Here is an 18241-nt window from a genome sequence, read left to right on the forward strand (position 1 = left end):
AGCAAAGGGGAGAAGGGGTAAGGAGATTAGTTACATGGATGACTCTCAAGGAAGAGAGTTCCAGGTAGATGGGACTGCAAAAAGCAAGTAAACTATCCCCAACCAGAAAGAAATTACAGAGAAGATTTTAAGATGAGAGAAAAGTGGTCAGGGGAGTAGGTGGATAAAAGATAGAGAGATTAAGTCCAGGGGACATCTGAAAAGTAGGACACTTTTGGCAGGCGTTTGAAAAGTGTGAGAGTTATCTAAAGACAGAAAGAGCTTCATCTCAGGCACTCTGATAATGTTACAGTGAGTGGCTAGTAAGGAAGCTAGTTATTCCCATGTGGGAACATTTCAATTTAGGAAATGCGCTTGACTCAGAGAGCAATTTGATTTGGCTAAGTTTCCAATTCATGGCATTATGGGGACACATGCACATCCTGGAACTACTTAGCTCTACTCATTTTTGGCTCCTCCCCCCCCCCTTAAAGGGTACAACTTTCAAAAGCTGGCACAACATGTGAAAATATGCATCAGTAAATTGCCTCACTTACATGCACAAACAAATTATACACACAAGTGGGTATTTGAGTGCACAACTCGTCTTCTTAAAAGACTATATTTGTTTAGAATCAGTAGTCAATGTTTTTTCATGTATAAAAATGTTCAGTAATGTACCATTTTTCCTAAAGCTTGCCTTCCTACTCCATATAAGCCCCTCAATTTATTATTATTGAATATAAAGAATAGACACTTATTTGCTATTTGCAGATATTAATAGAGCATTATACATATATCTAAATTACCCCCCAATTATATGAAATAGAATAACATAAGTGCTTTTATAGATACTTTCACTAGAAAAGTAATGTAAGAAAAAGCTGTCTGGCATATACTTATATTTAAGTAATCACGTTTAAAAAAAAAGGCAAAGTTAGATGTCCGGGATAATTTTCATATTTAAAATTGTTGTACCCTTTTTTGACTTAATGCAACCTGATTTTTCTCCGGAAAGGTATTTTTCCAGTACAGTATCATATATCCATGTGTACCCCTTTTAAACATATAAGTAAATACATAATTCAAGATGCTTATACAAACTTTATACAGTATGTTGCTATTTTTATGGTATTGTGAATCTGCACAGCAGGAGCAACTAATATTTTGGAAGCATTTACTTTAAGTAAAAATAATAAGTTTACATATAGAATTGAGATATTTGGTTGATTTTTAGGTTTGGGGTTCTTCTGGGAGACATAAAGCAAATTTTCAGTGGTGTTTACCATTCTCATTGCTATAGTTCATCAGCATGCCACAAAAGACAGTCAAGAGCTTCTCATTGGCTGGATCTGTTTTACTGCACAGTAACCTTAAATGGTCTACTACAATCTGTGCACCACCTGCATGGTCAACTGCACTCCTGCCCTCATCTGTAAAACAAAGAGTTAAATTTAAAAAAATAAAATAAAAAACCACCTTAGCGTTCCAAAAATAACCACAAACATTCAAAAGATGATGTTCTTAAACAGAGTTAACTATAATCCCTTCAGTGATGTCAAATTTATTTACAAGGCCACTTGTGGGCCAGATTTTAGACCCTCCTACAACAAAAGGATTGATCAACTGGTACTAATACTTTTATAAATAACAAATTCATTGTTTGAGTCAGAGCCACAGGAGGTGCTAATTATTAATACTTTGAACATAAGCAGCATTTTTCTATTGAAGGATCTCAAAGCACTTTACAAACACTAATCTGTACATCACTGGGAGGAAAATTGTTCTATCCACTATTAAAATTGATAAATTGAGGCACAGAGAATGAAGTAACTTGCTCAGTTCTGCACAGCAAATGAAGAAGAGATCCAGACACAGAACAGGGGAAATAGTGAGGATCTTGTTCCCCAGCCACTAACTCTGTTCACTAAATCCCACTGCCTCCCTCCATAGTCTTTTTGCTTTTCCACTCTAAGTTTAAAATCATTATGAAGATTTACTCTGAATTTCTAATAGGCTGAAATGCTCTGAGCCTTCATGTGTAACATGTCAAATTCTTCATATCAATCTCTCTCTCTAACTAAACAGCTTTTAAAGCATTAGTGTAGGAAGCAAAGAAAAAGGGTGCTTTATTAGTGTTCAACCGTACCACATTTTTTCTCAGATTAGTAACCCATGGCATATAGCATTTGATATTCTAAATAGTTGGTTCCCAAACGCAGACATGTCAAGATGGGTTATAATTAGAGCCCACTGGAAAATTTTAATGAAAACAAAATCCTGATGAAAAACCATTTTGCAAAAAAATAAAAAAAACAGTAGCATTTTTTCCTTCAATTGTAATTGATTTCTTGGGCTTTTTCTCCCCATTCTCCCACCCCACTGAGTTCTTGAGAGCCAGGCTGCAAGGTCTTCTCCAGTATCAAATCCTCCAAACACACAATATGAAATTAGATTGCTCAGATTCTGAGAATGGATTTCCACTGTTGCAAATGCTCCAATCTACTGTAAAAGAGGTTTTAAATCTTTTAGTTCTTGTTGATACTAATTCTATAAAAGCTCCCTTTGGTCTTTCAACAGTGTGCTCAGTAAAGTAAAGAGAAGAAGGCTGAAGAAGGGAGAATGAACTCTTGGTGGTGGGCAACAGAACAGCTGGTTGTCTCAGGTTTTCATTTTAGCACCACGTATATGGCGTTTTGCTGAATAACAAAACAGCCATACTACATACAGGCACAGTAACAAAACGAGAGTAATGCCATTGTGAACTACTTCTGTGCTGATTAATGCCTTTGGAAGAATGACTCCTACCAACCATGGAAATTCTCTTGGAAAATTGAAAAATTTAATCTGTTTGGGAGTCAAACTAAGTGTGCTTGTAGGGATAAATCTTATGACAAGCAAGGAACACAGCAAAAAGGGTATGTAAAACAAACAATCCCAAAACCTTATTGAAGTGATGAATGGAGGACTGAAACTGTAATGAAATCCCTGTCCAATACAGTAAGGCAACACAGGCTTTATTAGGTACCAGACTGGTGGCCACATTTACTGAGTCAGCACGGAAAACACTTGGCTTTAAGATTCAAACAGTTTTTTCTTTATATACCCAATTCCTTAGGCAGTATCTTTCCAACAACAAAACAAGTAAAAGTGCTTATGTAAAATATGAGAGTCAAAGTGAGTGTATAAAATGTTAGGGTTTCATCTGTGTTCAGATTAAAAGGTCAGAACTCTGATCTCAAACGGGTGTAATACACTTGAAATGAGTAGAGTTAACCAATATAAAACTCCCTTTAGATAAGAATTAGGCCAAAAATCTGGCTCCATACCTTGTGTATCAATTTACATACAAAACTTGAAGACAGAAACAGGTAAAAAGTAGGATGACTTCATTTATTTTTGGTCCCTGCTAAAATAATTATGGGCCACATCCTCTACTGGTGTAAATCTGCATAGCTCCACTGAAACAATGGAGCTCTGCCAATGTACACCAGATGACGATCTGACCCCATAAATCCTTCGCTTCCATTCTTCCTCTGATATGTAACAGAAATTAAGAACTGAACACTACCAAACTTTTAAATATTTAGCCCTCTTCCACTTGAAATGCTTGACAACATTAACTAATCCTATCAACGTAGGGTTACCAGATAGTAACTGTGGAACAAAAAGGGACGGGGTGTGGGGGGGGGGGGCAGGAGGGAGGATAATAGATGCCTATATAAGAAAAAGTCCCAAAAAACGAGACCGTCCCTTTAAAAACAGGACATCTGGTCATCCTATCCCAACACCCTAATTAGGTAGTAAATAATTACCCCTATATTACAGATAGGATCTTGGTTTTACTGCCCCCTGCACACAGCTCAGGTAAATAATGGGAACTATGCAGGGAGTTTAGGGGTGGAGGTAAATCACAAGGAAAGAATCCTCCTCATATAGGAGGCAGGATGCAGTGCATCTCTGAGCCCCTACATGCAGGTTTTGGCTTGTAGACCTGTGTAGTCACAGAACCCCAGGCCACATCCCTTCTCCACACCAGTGGCCGGCTGTGGAGGCTGCTTCAGAAGTAACCAGGTGCAACTGCTTCTCCACCCTGCACTCAGCAGTAGAACCATGGTGGAACTGTAATTAGGACCTCCTTCCTCTTGCTCCCTTTCTATGCTCAGGAGGACTGGTGCGAAGTGATGTGCCCAAGGCCACAAAAGAAGCCTGTATGAAAACTGGGTGTGAACTCAGAAGTTCGTCACTACCAGACCCTACAACACATTACATCTCAAATTGCAAAGAAAAATATCATACTCCAGATTCACCATGCTGTTTTGGTGCTCATTACAAATTCCCTTCCCTCTTCCTCGCTCAGTCTCTAAGCCACAGACTTTGCATGTATGCATGCTCACTAAATCCTAAGTCATTTACTGTCAACACAAGATTGCCTCACACTATAATGTCTTGTTCTCAATCTGACTGCTACTTCATAGTTTAGCACTTCTGAGAACTCCCACTTGAGGAGCTTCCAGTCCTCCAGTAGCTTGGTGCTGAATTTTTTTCCGATGTGACTTTTTAAAACAAACATTTGCTATTCCTGTGAGCTTAATGAGCAAACAGCAAAATGAGTGAATTCACATCTCTGCTGAATATGCATCACTGTAGCTCACAGAGAGTTTTATACCTTTTTTTTTTTTTTTTTTAAAGTAAGTTTAGTGCTATTTAAGGATGCCAAACTGACAGTTTCGGAGACTGGAGTATTATTTCTCCCAAGAATGTGAATTGCACAGCCCTAATACAGTACAAGTAATTGCTTCATCAATGTTCTTCAATCCTAACCCTAAGGGACCATCTGTAAGGGTGAGAGAATAGTTCAGTCTTCCTACTAAATGCCTGGCCTCACTGCTGAGTTGCTCACAGGGCTTTAGTGTGGATTAGGTTTTCATGTGGAACTCAGACATACTACGCATACTTATTTATTTCCCACAAAAGGAGAGCCCCTCAAAATCCCCCTTTGGTTCACTCTTGCCTGAGCTCATGGCAGTTCATCATAATGATTCTCCAACCAAGAAGCCCCAGGTGCAAAGCGAAATTGTCATAGATCATGGGATTAGCACAACTCTCAAGTTGCATGAGAAGAAAGGGCCAAACAATCCACTTGTATGGAACATGAAACTCGGTGATTGTTTCTGCCAAATTGTTCCACTGAAACGGGAAAGGGGAAGGCGTGGGAATTTCTGTGAAGCTGTCAGAGGGTTTAGGCCATGTACAGCTGTTTTGTGCCTCTGAACAGCTTTCAGGGTACCCCCACCTTTAAAGGACCAGGCTTTGAACCCCATACACTCCTTTAGATGGGGATTCTGTTTAGCGGTGGGGGACTAGTATAAATGAAACTTAAGAATCAGTATTAACTGATGGCAAAAATTCCTGCCAGGCAGAGGAGGTTGATGCAGCTGTCCTTCTCCTCTGACCCTGGGCCTCTAAAGCCCAGTTCTTGCAGCAAGAATGGTACAGAGCTTGCATTTCCCACCTTCTCTCTCTGCTCAGATCAGCTGCCTTCTGCTCCTCTTCATTCATGAAGGTAGAAGGGAGCATTTGACTCAAAGAAAGGAAGAGTTTAACCAAGAGAAAAAAACAAGGAGTGACAGTACACTCACCGACCTTAAATATGCATAACTAACTATAAGTTATGTATAAAGATTAGAAAATCTGTCACTCATTTTCTAGAGGGTTTAATATATTTTCAGATATTTGATACATAGCTGGAAATGAAAATCCAGGTACAATTCACCTTTCTAAAATGAATCCCTAAACTCATAATCCCAGAAGGTCAGTGACATGAAGACTTGGAATTAAACTGCTCCACTTTGCTTTCCTTAGAGTCTGACTATATCATTCTCTCCTTAATTTCCTGCCCCCACTTCCTAAACCTTGCAATTCAACCAGCCATGCCTATGGTTCATAAGACATGACAGAACAAGATAAAGTTAAATCCCTGGTTCAAACTATGAAGGCAGGATACTAGTGTTATTCTGTTTGAAATATTTGTGCCAATATTTTGCTTATTAACATCAGGGTGCGTTTATTGCCTGTGAAAACAAGGTTACAACCAGAACAGAGATCCAGCCAATACAGGCAGATGTTAGGAAGGAGTTCCTAAAGCAGTTCATCCAATGCAGCTTAATCCCAGCTTGTCTTAGTTTTGCTAACACTAGTCCTGGGCCTTTCTTTAACATGGGGTTTGAGCTATGCAAATATGAATGATGTTTAAAGATGCAGACATACCCATCTGTCATAGAATGGAACAAATGCATTTCTTATTAGTGTACCTATCAGGATATTAAATCCAGGCCTTAAGAGGCTGAAGGATAGCTCAGTTCGGGTTAGCTCTGAGAGATCCTTCAGTTTGTGACTTTATTTGAGGCATTTGAGTACATTGTTCCAGTTCTTTCATTGCTCCAAGATTTTAACCTTCTTAGTTTTTAATGTTTAAAGGAAAACTCGAGTTACTGGTTATGATCCTGCAGATTTAGGGCCTGATCCTGCATATTTATATGCATAGTTAACTTCGGGCACAGTCAGTCCCACAGTGTATAAGGTTCAGCACGTGTACATCTTTGCCGGATGAGGACCTTAGCTGATTAACTAAATGTTTGCCAAATAAAAATACTGAAAGACAATTTCAAAGCAGATTTTTTTAAAACCCCATAATTTGATTCAATATCTTCATTCAGTGAATTGGACTGTTGACTCTCTTATTGGGGGCTGACATTTTAATGATGCTTCTCAGCATCAACTCAGTTTGACGATACAAACTAATGCATGGAACAGATTTGTCTTTGTAAAAGCACTGGAAAGCAAAACAAACTTATAAAGTTGTTAGTATAAATTCTGTAATTTAAAAATATATTTTTGTGTCACATTTAAAAGCTGCTTAAAGGGGCACAGATAATTTAGACCCGACATTTTGTATTTGTTTATAAAAAAAAATCAACAACCACATTTTACAAAATCTAATATTAGAAGAAATATTTTCAACATTCAACAATAAAGCATAGAAAATGGCATTCTGTTTGGATTCAAACATTCCACTGCAGAATTTGCAATCCAAACTGGGCAGAAATATGCTGGTATAAAATTGGATTAAAAACAATGAAACTGACTAATTTCACTTCATCTTCCAAGGAATCAATCCCAGCAATACATTTGCTTAACTTTAAGCATGTGAGTACTCCCATTTAAGCATGTGCTTAAGAGCTTTACTGGATTACTGCCAAGTGCAAAAGTAAGCACTGTGACTACAGAAAAGTATTTTACATTTTAAATATTCTTTTCGTTTAAATATTCTAAAATGTTCTTGGCACAGATAAGACATTTAGTTATAAATAGATAATTTTTAATTTGACATTAATATTTTTTGGTATGAATTCAGACTTTACCTTACGGTTATGAACATTTCTGATTTCCACACCTTCTAATGAAAAATCTTATCTTTTCTGTCCTTGATTCATATCCTACAAAATTTTATTCATCTGACTAATTGCACTGATTTAAATGGGACTGTTCACATGCTTAAAGCAAATGCTTTGTCCAGTTGCCAAGAAGGCAGCTTCCTGCAGAAATGCAAATTATGATTTTGGTATATTTATTACACTTTTAAATTCATTTACTCTGTCATCAGATGTTAATGAGTAGAAAATATCTTAAATTACATACTGTTTTCCTTTAAGGCTTCAGTTTTTCCTTCCTATGACCCCATTCTTCTTCCTTTATGATTTCACCTCTCACTGAAGGAACATGAAATTAGAACCTATCTATCTTTGGATACTTACCATTGCATCATAAAAAACTTTTTAAAATGTTCAACATGAACTGCCATTGAGATACTACAGTGATGACCAAATTAGAAATCCCAGTAGATTATAAGGAGCAAGAAAGAGAGAGAGACTAAGTTAGATAAGACAGAATTTTTCTTACGTAGGCTATGTTTTTTCTTTCCTATCTCTTATTAATAGGGACATATTTACATGATTCTTCTCCTGAGGCATTCATCTGCTCCTGCTGCTTACTCCTCAGCTGAAGTTACAACCCTCTGTGACATCAAAACTGGCTGCTGTGGAGATAATTATGATGTGACATACAGGAGATTATGACTATATATGGGAAACAAACAGCAGGAGCAGAAGAACTCTGAAGGAACAAAGATTCTGTTCATGCAATAACCTCATAATTTTTTTTTAAAAAAGGAAGAAAAGTTCAGAAAATGTGGTTGTTAAATGTATGGGGCAGATTCTCTGGTGCTGTAAATTGTCATAGCTTCACTGACTGTAATGGAATTATTTTAGACTCCCATGTTTCCCATGAGATATAAAAAGATAAGACTATTGCAGTTTTGTTTTAACATTTGAGTCCTGTGTTGCAACATTCCATTTCAAATTAAAACTGTGTGTGTATATAATTTTAAATCTTTGTATTCTGGGCCTCATGTATTCTGTGATTTCAATGCTACAGAATTCAACCCTGCTACAGAATTATGCAGTAGATATAAGCTTCACTTTTTTATAAAGAAGTCAAGCTTCAGAAACTAGCTGTTTTATTATTCTGAATTAATAATAATATAACAATACCTAGTTCTAACATAGTGTTTTTCATCAGATGATCTCATAACGCTTTACAATGCATGCTGCAGGTCTTTCGTCTCCTTTGTGTAATGTTTTGTTGGGGATGAGAGGTGTGATGATGATGATGTTTGGGCTAGTATTTTTTCAGTGACTTGAGAAATGATTTTTGGGATGGCTCTTGTCTATATGTATTGAATTGCCTTTCCCTTTATTTTATTTTATTTTCTCTTTACTCCCTTTGTTTTTTAAAATTCATGTAGAAGGCCCAAAAATGTTTTCTGGGGAGAGAGAGAGAGAGATATATATATATATATATATTATTTAAAGGAAGGGCTGGGTTCTGCTTGCTTTTTATTATGGAACTACTGGTCTTTCTTATGCTGTTTTTCCAGGACATATAGATAACTGGAAAACTCAGATTTATGACAACCCTGATACCAAGAAAATAAAATCTAATTAAGTGAGATGGGAAGGGATTTTGTCTGAAAGTTTTACAATTTTTTGTCGGTGTTTTCCTCTTTGCAGGTTACTGTTAAGGGATACCCATCACTAGCAGAAATGTTGGCCCCACTGAAGTCAACAGGAGTTTTGCCAGTAGGGCCAGGATTTCTTTATTAGATTCTGCAAATAATATAGAGGCCCTGACTAGTAGCGTGTACACAGGACTGCAAGCTGGGAACTCCTGAATTCTACTTCTAGCTCTGACACTGGCTCCTTTTGTAGCTTTGGAGAGTCACTTCATTACTCTGCCTTAGTTTTCTCAATTGTAAAATGAGGATAATATTTACCTGCCCCACAAGAGTGTTCAGGGTTAATGACAGGTTTCAGAGTAGCAGCCGTGTTAGTCTGTATCCTCAAAAAGAACAAGAGTACTTGTGGCACCTTAGAGACTAACAAATTTATTTCAGCATGAGCTCACAAAAGCTCATGCTGAAATAAATTTGTTAGTCTCTAAGGTGCCACAAGTACTCTTGTTCTTTTTAGGGTTAATGAGTTAATGATTGCTAAGTACTACTATGTATATGCATTTTGACATGCATCGGGCATGCTCAGTCTCTTGATGATGCAATACTTCTATTGCAGATGCATGGAAAAAATAAGTTATTTCCCTTATAATCATAACAAACCTACAATCTTCTAGCATCTGGGACATGTAAGAAAAGTTAGAGCTAACAGTAACATGATGTTGTAGGGTACAATGTGAAACTGCAAGGCAAGCTCTGTGAGCAACTTCCAAACTGTTAGTTGTTCACAGAAAGAGTTAAAAGCTCATTAACGGGTCTCAATTTCATAATTTCCTTGAGAAATAGATTAGCGGGTGATATTTGTACTTTATAAGATTCAGTACAAAACTAGAAAGCAAACATTGCCACAGGATGCTCCCTGCTGTTATGTAAGAGGTGATTTCATGAAGATGATTTCACAAGTAGCCTAAGACTGTCAACACAGGTCATGTTCTAGGATTCTGGTGGTTTTCCATATGGTACTGAGAGAGGTTATGCCATTTTCCGCAGTCAATTTAATTTGTACACTGTCTCCAATATGTTATACTTCTTAAGACTCTCTCTCTCTGCTTCAGATCCTGAAATTAATTTCATCTCCTGATCTTTGGAGTATTTTTCCATGTCTATAATTGTAAGTGTGAAGAATTTCTTATTTTCTGTACTTTCGCTCTTTCTGGCAATGGAGCTGTGCTATATACCCAAAAGAGAGGCAGATGAACACACACCATTTGTTGCAGAAGCAGGAGGAGCTTACCAAGAAGTGGCATAGTGATGCTGCTGGCATAGTGATGGTGGTCACATGGGATGCAAAATGAAGGGAACTGCGTGCCAGAGCACATATCTGAAATTCAGCCAGGAGTCTTGAATTCTATAAAGTAGGTCTGGGGTGACCAAAAGTGAAAGAATGGATGACTTGTGAAATGAGTAATAAGAACCAGTTAATTTCCTACCAGGTCAGTAGATGAGTTATCTAACAGCTGTTAGACGAGAGCCTATGTGAAATGAGTTGGTGGTTTGCAGTAATTAATTAGGCAGGGGTCCATGTCCCCAAAACCACCTCTTATAGTTGATAATATTCAACCTATCACTCTTCATAAAAAAGCTAAGGATCAAATGGCACAGAGAGTGAATTGCTCTCTAACCTTCAGAGAGGGTTCCTGAAGAGTACTATTGACACCTATCATGGTGTGGTAGGGTAGGGAATTTTTCATTTTCTGTATCTATCTTCTGGAAAGAATATTTCAAGCTCCATGGCTTTCACTCTGACACCTGCTACAAGGATTACATTTCTTTTAATTTAAGTTTTAAAAGCTAGAGGATTGAGCAAGTATTTCTAACTTCATATAATCTATCAATACAGCTGGATGTTTCAGACACATTTAAAAACGAAAGCTAAAGGCCTGAGCGGGGAAGACTCAAGACTCCTAGCATGAGTCATGCTAAAGAAAGATGCCTGACATGATTTTTGCAACTCTCTCTATTTCACATAAGTCAGTGCTCTAATTTGTATATTTCAAATAGGTCTGGCAAACGATTAATCATGAGATTAAAAAAACCAGTTGCGATTAATCGCAGTTTTAATTGCACCACTAAATAATAACGGAATACCAATTTCAATTTATTATAAATATTTTTGTATGTTTTTCTACGTTTTCAAATATATTGATTTCAATTACAACATAGAACACAAAGTGTACGTTACTTTATATTATTATTTTTATACAAATTTGACTGTAAAAGAAAATAAATAGTATTTTTCAACTCACCTCATACAAGTACTGTGGTGCAACCTCTTTATCATGAAAGTGCAATTTACAAATGAAATTTTTTTTTTTTACTTAACTGCATTTAAAAATAAAACAATGTAAAATGTTAGTGCCCACAAGTCCACTCAGCCCTACTTCTTGTTCAGCCATGCACTAAGACAAATAAGGTTGTTTACATTTGCAGGAGATAATACTGCCCACTTCTTGTTTACAATGTCACCTGAAAGTGAGAACAGGTGTTCACATGGCACTGCTATAGCCAGCGCTGCAATGTATTTACGTGTCGGATATACTAAACATTCATATGCCCCATCATGCTTTGACTTGTAGGCTCTAAAATAGCAACAACCACCATGAGAATAGTCTGATCATTTTACCGGCACTTCATCAAGCTGCCTATGCACCCTGCTCTCTCTCTCTCTCGTTTCCAACCAGCCTTTGCTGAGGTTAAAGACAACCTGATAACTGTGGAAGCCAACTTAGTTCATCAGTGATTTTTTTAACATTGTTAGTTGATTTTACTTCCCCGCCCCCTTCTTATCCCAACCCTTCTAATCTCCATGGATCAGGAGGAAGGAGAGACACCCAAGAACTGAGTGCATTATCCTTCTGAAGGCTAGGTTCACGAGAACAACATAAGCCTAACCAAAGGTTGGTGTGAATCCATCCAACATACTGATTCTCATTTCGTAACACTGGAGATACTGATACGCTGTCTCTGCCAACCCTAGGAGGTTACTCAGGGAAGATAACATAGCCTACTGAATGTTCTACCTTTTCCAAGGCCCTGCTTTAAGGAGGGTCTGGAAACAGTTGTGGCAAGGAGATCACTTGTGTTGTGTGATCACTGAGGATAGGGAAAGGGGTAAAGAAGGCCCAGAGCTGATGCACAGATACTGGGGCTTTCCATGGATATCCCTGTGCCTCAGTATCCGCTGGGTTCTACAGTAGAAACATAGCCCATGCCATGGTGGATGCCAGCTGCTCCCCCGCCACTCCAGCACATGGCACATATTCTCATTTGGAGAAAAAATGTGAGGAGATCGTTAGTTTTTCTTCATTTCCCACAGACCCCCAATCCCTGCCAGTATTCCCTGAACGTGGTGCTAGGTATTACTGTGGTATCTCCAGGTAAATTCTCACTTGCACAAAATCATACAAGAAGTCTATGGCAAAGCAAAGTGCAGAACCCAGATTTTCTAGCTTCAAGTTCCACATACAACCACTATATCATGTGTGTTCAGGAGTATGTATACTTCTTAATGGATCATTGCCATGGGGAACGTTGATGAGTTAACTCTCGTGTTTTTACAAACCTTCATCTAGCAAAGCAAAACCAGTAGTGAGATGATCTAACAGAAACAGACCAGTGACTCCACATTTCTTCCTTTTGTTAGGCATCCTATGCTGCCTGGAATTTTATATATATGATGATTTGTCTATTTTTGACTTCCAAAGCCACTGAAAGAAACTGAAGGAAGTGTGCAGTAGCACAATCTGTAACTTAATACCATTGATTGCTAGGGTTAATGGTGGAAGATCACTTTTAGGTTCTAATCTATTCTTAGGTACCTCTCAGCACTGGCCAGGGAAATCATCTTTGCTCCTTTCTAGCATATGCTATGTTTAAGCATAGTTTGTTAAATAACATGGTTTTCCTGAGCAGTGCAGACAGGTGCATTCAAATCTAGCAGGGCAGCAAAAGAGAGTTTAGGACTTGCTTTGTAGAGAAAGCATTGTGAGGAATGAATTGTAGGAGGATAGGTTTTGTGGTTTGAATTGACTAGGTGTAGAAATTTAGGGAAGTTAATTATAAGCTAAAAACAATTTGAAAATAGTTACAGATTATACGCATTAAATAACTGGATGAAGGTATGGGTATTTAGTATTAGTAATATAGATCCGACAAAACGCTAGGTCTGAGTGAAAATATCATCTAGGCTAATTGGCTAGATGTAGGCCGGTAGGTAGGTAGAGGTGTGTGCATGAGAGACAGACACACCACTCATCTCCCAATTTTATCTGTTTAGATTGTTAGCTTTTTGGGGCAGGGACCTGTCTTATAACTGTCTATACCTGTAAAGCATCTAGCACATTTATAAGCACTATAGAAATAAACAATAATGCAGTTGTTTTTAAACTGCAGGACAGCACTGAATGGTTTACACACAGTGTATAGTAAACTTTAATTCTTAAAAGCTCTCTGAAAACAAATAGCCCTTTCTTTGATCAAAACTTTTGGCAGTCTCAGTTGTTCTTTCATCTCTGCATGCGAGAGGGAGACTGGAACTATACAAAAAAAAAAAATCTCATCAGAACTGGCAAAGCTTCCTTCCACTCCACTTTGTAGTTATCCCTGCTTGCTGCCCTGATGTTAGGAGAATTACATAAAGCAGACCTCCTCAGAGCCAATAACAAGTACTTAAAAGGGACACTGTCCAGGCTGCTCGCTCTAAAATTTAACCTACTTTCCCCCCTTCTCTGTATTTGTAAAATGCATTTAATTCTCTCTGTGTTTTTTCTCAAACAAATGTTTCAATATTCTTTTAAAGACTCGGCACTGACAAGCAAACCCATAGGAACAGTATGTGCCCATCTAAGGGAGAGGAAGGAATATCAGAAAGGAAACAAGATTCAGTTTCATGCTTTCAGTAAAGAGGCCAGATTGCCCCTCAAGATCTATTTACAGAAGTTACTCCACTGTCCCTTCAGGCACAGCTCTCACTCTTCAGTTTTGGAGAGGCACTAAACCCCTTCATCCACCAAGAATAAATGGTACATTAACTTTTCCACAGCATCTCTCCATAGCTTGTCCAACCAGGACTTCTGTGGAGATGGCTCTGCCTTCATACAGATCCCCTGGGATCTACATATTCTGGGGCCTAGTGCCCTTCTCCTTTCCTCTGGAGGGGTAGGGGGGAAATGGGACCTTTCCTATGCCAATGGAAAGTTGTGGGGAACTCTTTCTCTGGGCTTTTCCCACAGGAGTGAGCAACACATTTTATTTTTTTTAATGATGAAAATCCCTTGACAATTTCCTTCTAGAGCACCATGACTGCTTCCCCTCTAAAACACAGGGGATCTGAATCACTTTGTGCCATGCAAGCTGCAACTAAAGAGAATCTCTGAGCATAAATTGCAAACTCACCAGGGTGCACAGGGTTCAATCTAGAACAGATATATGTAGTGCCATGAATCAGTAGGAAGGGGCTTGATTTTGTATAACGGGCCTGTACAGTCCTCATTTGGGATGACTTGCAGATCTTACCCATAGCTTCACTCCTCATGAGTGATGAGGGAACCCTGTAATCACAGTGTCTGGAGTTCACTTGCCATTACATGGAATTAGCAGGGAAAGTCACCAAAATTCAATTTGAAGATTAATACATGTAATACTCCTTTAGATTATTAAGTAGAGTTAAAGAGGTGCTACAACTTTGTAATACTGATTCCTTTTACCAGATAGGTAACAGCTATCTTTGTTTCAAATAAAAGGAAAAAGGACCACTTTGTCTGTGCACAATATACTTACAAATGTTTGACTGCATATTCTGTCTTCGTTACATCTTAGAACTCACTGTGAGAGAAAATAGTTTCCCAGTATGAACAATTATGGTCATAAGGGAAAATATTTGTATCAAATGTTTATTGTGATAAACACAGCATATTTGTCCTTAACTTAATATTCTACTGGTATATATAAACACAGAACCCTTAAAGGCTATGATAACACATATAAAATAAGTCATGGCAGGATGGATGTGATAAATAAGCCCTGAAGTAGTCTAGTCTAATTTAATCAAAGATACTAATCTTGATTTACATGACATTTTATTACACTTTATTCATTGCTCTTCCCTGAGTGCATAGGCAAGACTGTTACTATCTATGGAAAAATAGCTATACTTGGTATACAGAACACATCACTGCCTACTGTAGATTTTACCAGTGCCAATTTTGCTCAACAAAAGAGCAACGCAAAACTGTTAATAAAGACTCTCTATACTGAACAAATCCTGCAGACAATGCAAAATGTAGGGGCAGTTATACAGTACTTGACAGCATGGAACCATTTTGGTGTCCTAATTATTTTTCAAGCAGTAATGTATGGCGAACAAAGGTGACATGAATAGTCACATAGAGTCTATTCATATGAAATAAATCATCCATGGAGTGAGCTTTCTGATCACATTTGAGCCTGAAATGCAATTTGATAAATAAGTAAGATAACAGAAAGCTCAACAGTTTCTTGCTGAAGTTTCCATGGGGAAGCAGGTGTTGAGTTGATCAGTCAGCCTATAGAAAAGCCTAAACAAGGGAATGAAACGTTATCATCCTCAAGCAGCAGATGTCTGTAAAAGCAATTACCAGATTGGCAAATCTGATTAACTTCATGGAGTTCACATATAAAGCAATGTACAGCAACATAAAATGTAAAATTCCAAACTAGCATGAGAAACAAATGTAATGAAGAAACTACTAATACAATCTAACTGAATAGACATTAGTCAGAATACCAGAGAGTTTAGTAAAGGTGACAAAAACCACAAAGAAAACTACATTCTTGATACAAGCAATAAAGTACAATAACTCAAGCTAGTAAAATGCTTTCACATTTTCATTTCACTTGCCATCTGCAGACATTCATAGCCTTCTAGTTATTCTGTATGAATAATTTCTATAATATAAACACATTCCCATGAACTCTGCTTCTTCACTGTACTCTTCATGCAATAATAGTTTAAGCAGCTTATTCTATCTTGATATATACTCATAGGATCTACAAACACTAGCAGGAGTCATTACACTTATCAAAGAGGAGCTCAGGCCCCTAAATATATCTAATTTCATGAAAAAATGTTATTAAACTAGTAGAATTTAGTTTTCCATAATGATCAAAATATTTAAATTTAAGGAAGATGGAACTACATTTTCAAAACATTGCACCTGATTCACATTGCATGTACATAATTTGCAACTGAACTCACAATTACATTTCAGCCCAGTAACATTTGGGAATGCAAAACCTATTGTACCCATAAAAAAATGAAAAAGATACGTGCATCATCCTGGTACCACGGACATCTATTTAAGAATGTAATAGCATTTGCAACATAGTTAGGGCATACCTTTCATCCACATATGTAGTCTCCTCTTTAACTCACATCTTTTGTTGTTTGAGGCTTGGAGAGAAGTACATGTTGCCTTCCTACTCCTCCAATGTGGTCCAAAGGTAAGTACAATTCAAAATAATTCTAGTTTTGTGGTTATTTAAGTCTCAAATTGCATGCTTAGCATATGCTCTTAGAAAATCTCACCCATTATGTTAAAGAGAAAAAAAACTTCCTTTAGTCTCATGTCCGGAAATATTATGATATTGAAATGGTGGTGGTGTTTTTTTACCAGTCTGTCACACAAGCAGAGTACAGTTGTCACACCTATGATACATTTCAACTGTCCCATAAAATCAGAACAATTGGTGCAATAAACGTAAAGCAAGAAAGGGGGGGAAATGACTCACAGTTTATAACTGTATGACACAGTAAAAAACAAAACAAAAAAACCCAAACCACCCTCACCAACAAAAAATGTTACACTGCCACACTTACGGCTATCATAGCATATATTGCCCAAGGCACGTCCTGTCTGAAGCAACACTTCCTGGTCTTTGCAGTTTAAGAGCTGCACCAGTGGAGGGATCAACCCGGCATCCACACACGAGTTCCGCATAAATTCTGCAAACAGATAAATATTTAATTAAAGTCGAGTTATATTGGTTTGATCTTTTCTAGTTAACACAAAACTTCATCTTTGGCAAAAGGCTTTTCTTTCCAGATTACCATTTTATGCAGGCACTGCAGCTGCCTCACTCAATGAGAATAAATGTATGTCTGGAAGAACAATCCAGTTATCAAAAAAGATTCTAGACAAGATGATCAAATTCAGAATTCTGGCTATGGTTTTTCCATTGCTCATTGATTCATCAGAAATCAAGAGTGTTTTAATTGACTTTCATGGAAACTAATTTAACATCCTCCAAATAACCACTGAGCATGTTTTCAGAGTAATAAATACAAGGAGAAAAGAACAGAATATTGGCAACATTTGTTCTCCACATTTGCAAATTAAACAAAACGTAAACTCCCTCTATTAAGCAGATTTAAGACTGCAGCATTCCTACTCCAAAATGAACAGCCGTATCTGTTTTACTAGATTATCTAAAATAAATGTAAGCAGAAATGGAAGCTAAATTTCCAAGCACCTGACAAGCGGTTGCTACAAAAGATAAACTCAGGGAACTAACACTAAGTAGCAAGCTGGGTACTGGATATCGCTACAGTAGGTCTAGGAAAGGAGGGGGGGGGGATTAGAGAAGTTTAAGAGGCCAAACTTTTCACAGTCCAAATGGCCCCACAATGGGGGGGAAACCAGATGATCCAACCAGTGACAGATTCTCTTACCCTGTACCCCTTCTCCTGCCATGTCCCCTGCTCACAGAAGGCCAGACTATAATCTCACTTACACCAGTGTAAATCAGAAGTAAGTCCACTGGAGTAAATGGGATTACACTGATGTCAGTGAGATAAGAATTGGTCCTAGGAATTGGGTTGCATAGGATACACAACCCATTTGCAGGGCTCCTGCAAATTCAATCCCTTTCCTTGTACAACAGGACTACAATGGTTCTGCTTTCAGACAGGAATCCCTGGCTAGACGGGGGTCTGGATTTACCTATAAACAACTGAGAAATGTATGCACCAGCTATCCGTGTTTACTAATCCTGCAATATCGTTTTTTTCCCTATGAAAATGACATTAGTGCAGATTTAACCTGTCCTTATGTCCTTACAGACTTTGAGTGCCATGTATAGATAAGCAGACTTGTA

At 37.8% G+C, this 18241-nt stretch overlaps 1 protein-coding gene across 5 annotated transcripts in view; it reads right to left on the reverse strand.

Annotated features, from left to right (window-relative positions):
• Nucleotides 1–18241, reverse strand: part of RAP1GDS1 (Rap1 GTPase-GDP dissociation stimulator 1) — a 168522-nt gene that overhangs the window by 35029 nt on the left and 115252 nt on the right. For 4 of the 5 annotated variants that reach the window (XM_032782756.2, XM_032782755.2, XM_032782758.2 and 1 more), the window contains 2 exons: nucleotides 16965–17090; nucleotides 1266–1412 (listed from right to left, as the gene is read on the reverse strand). In XM_032782756.2, coding sequence (XP_032638647.1) covers nucleotides 1266–1412; nucleotides 16965–17090 — 273 coding nt within the window. The remainder of the gene's footprint in view (nucleotides 1–1265; nucleotides 1413–16964; nucleotides 17091–18241) is intronic. The other variant, XM_032782757.2, reaches the window with a different exon arrangement.

Source organism: Chelonoidis abingdonii, chromosome 5, assembly GCF_003597395.2.
Source record: "Chelonoidis abingdonii isolate Lonesome George chromosome 5, CheloAbing_2.0, whole genome shotgun sequence".
NCBI classification, from domain to species: domain Eukaryota; kingdom Metazoa; phylum Chordata; order Testudines; family Testudinidae; genus Chelonoidis; species Chelonoidis abingdonii.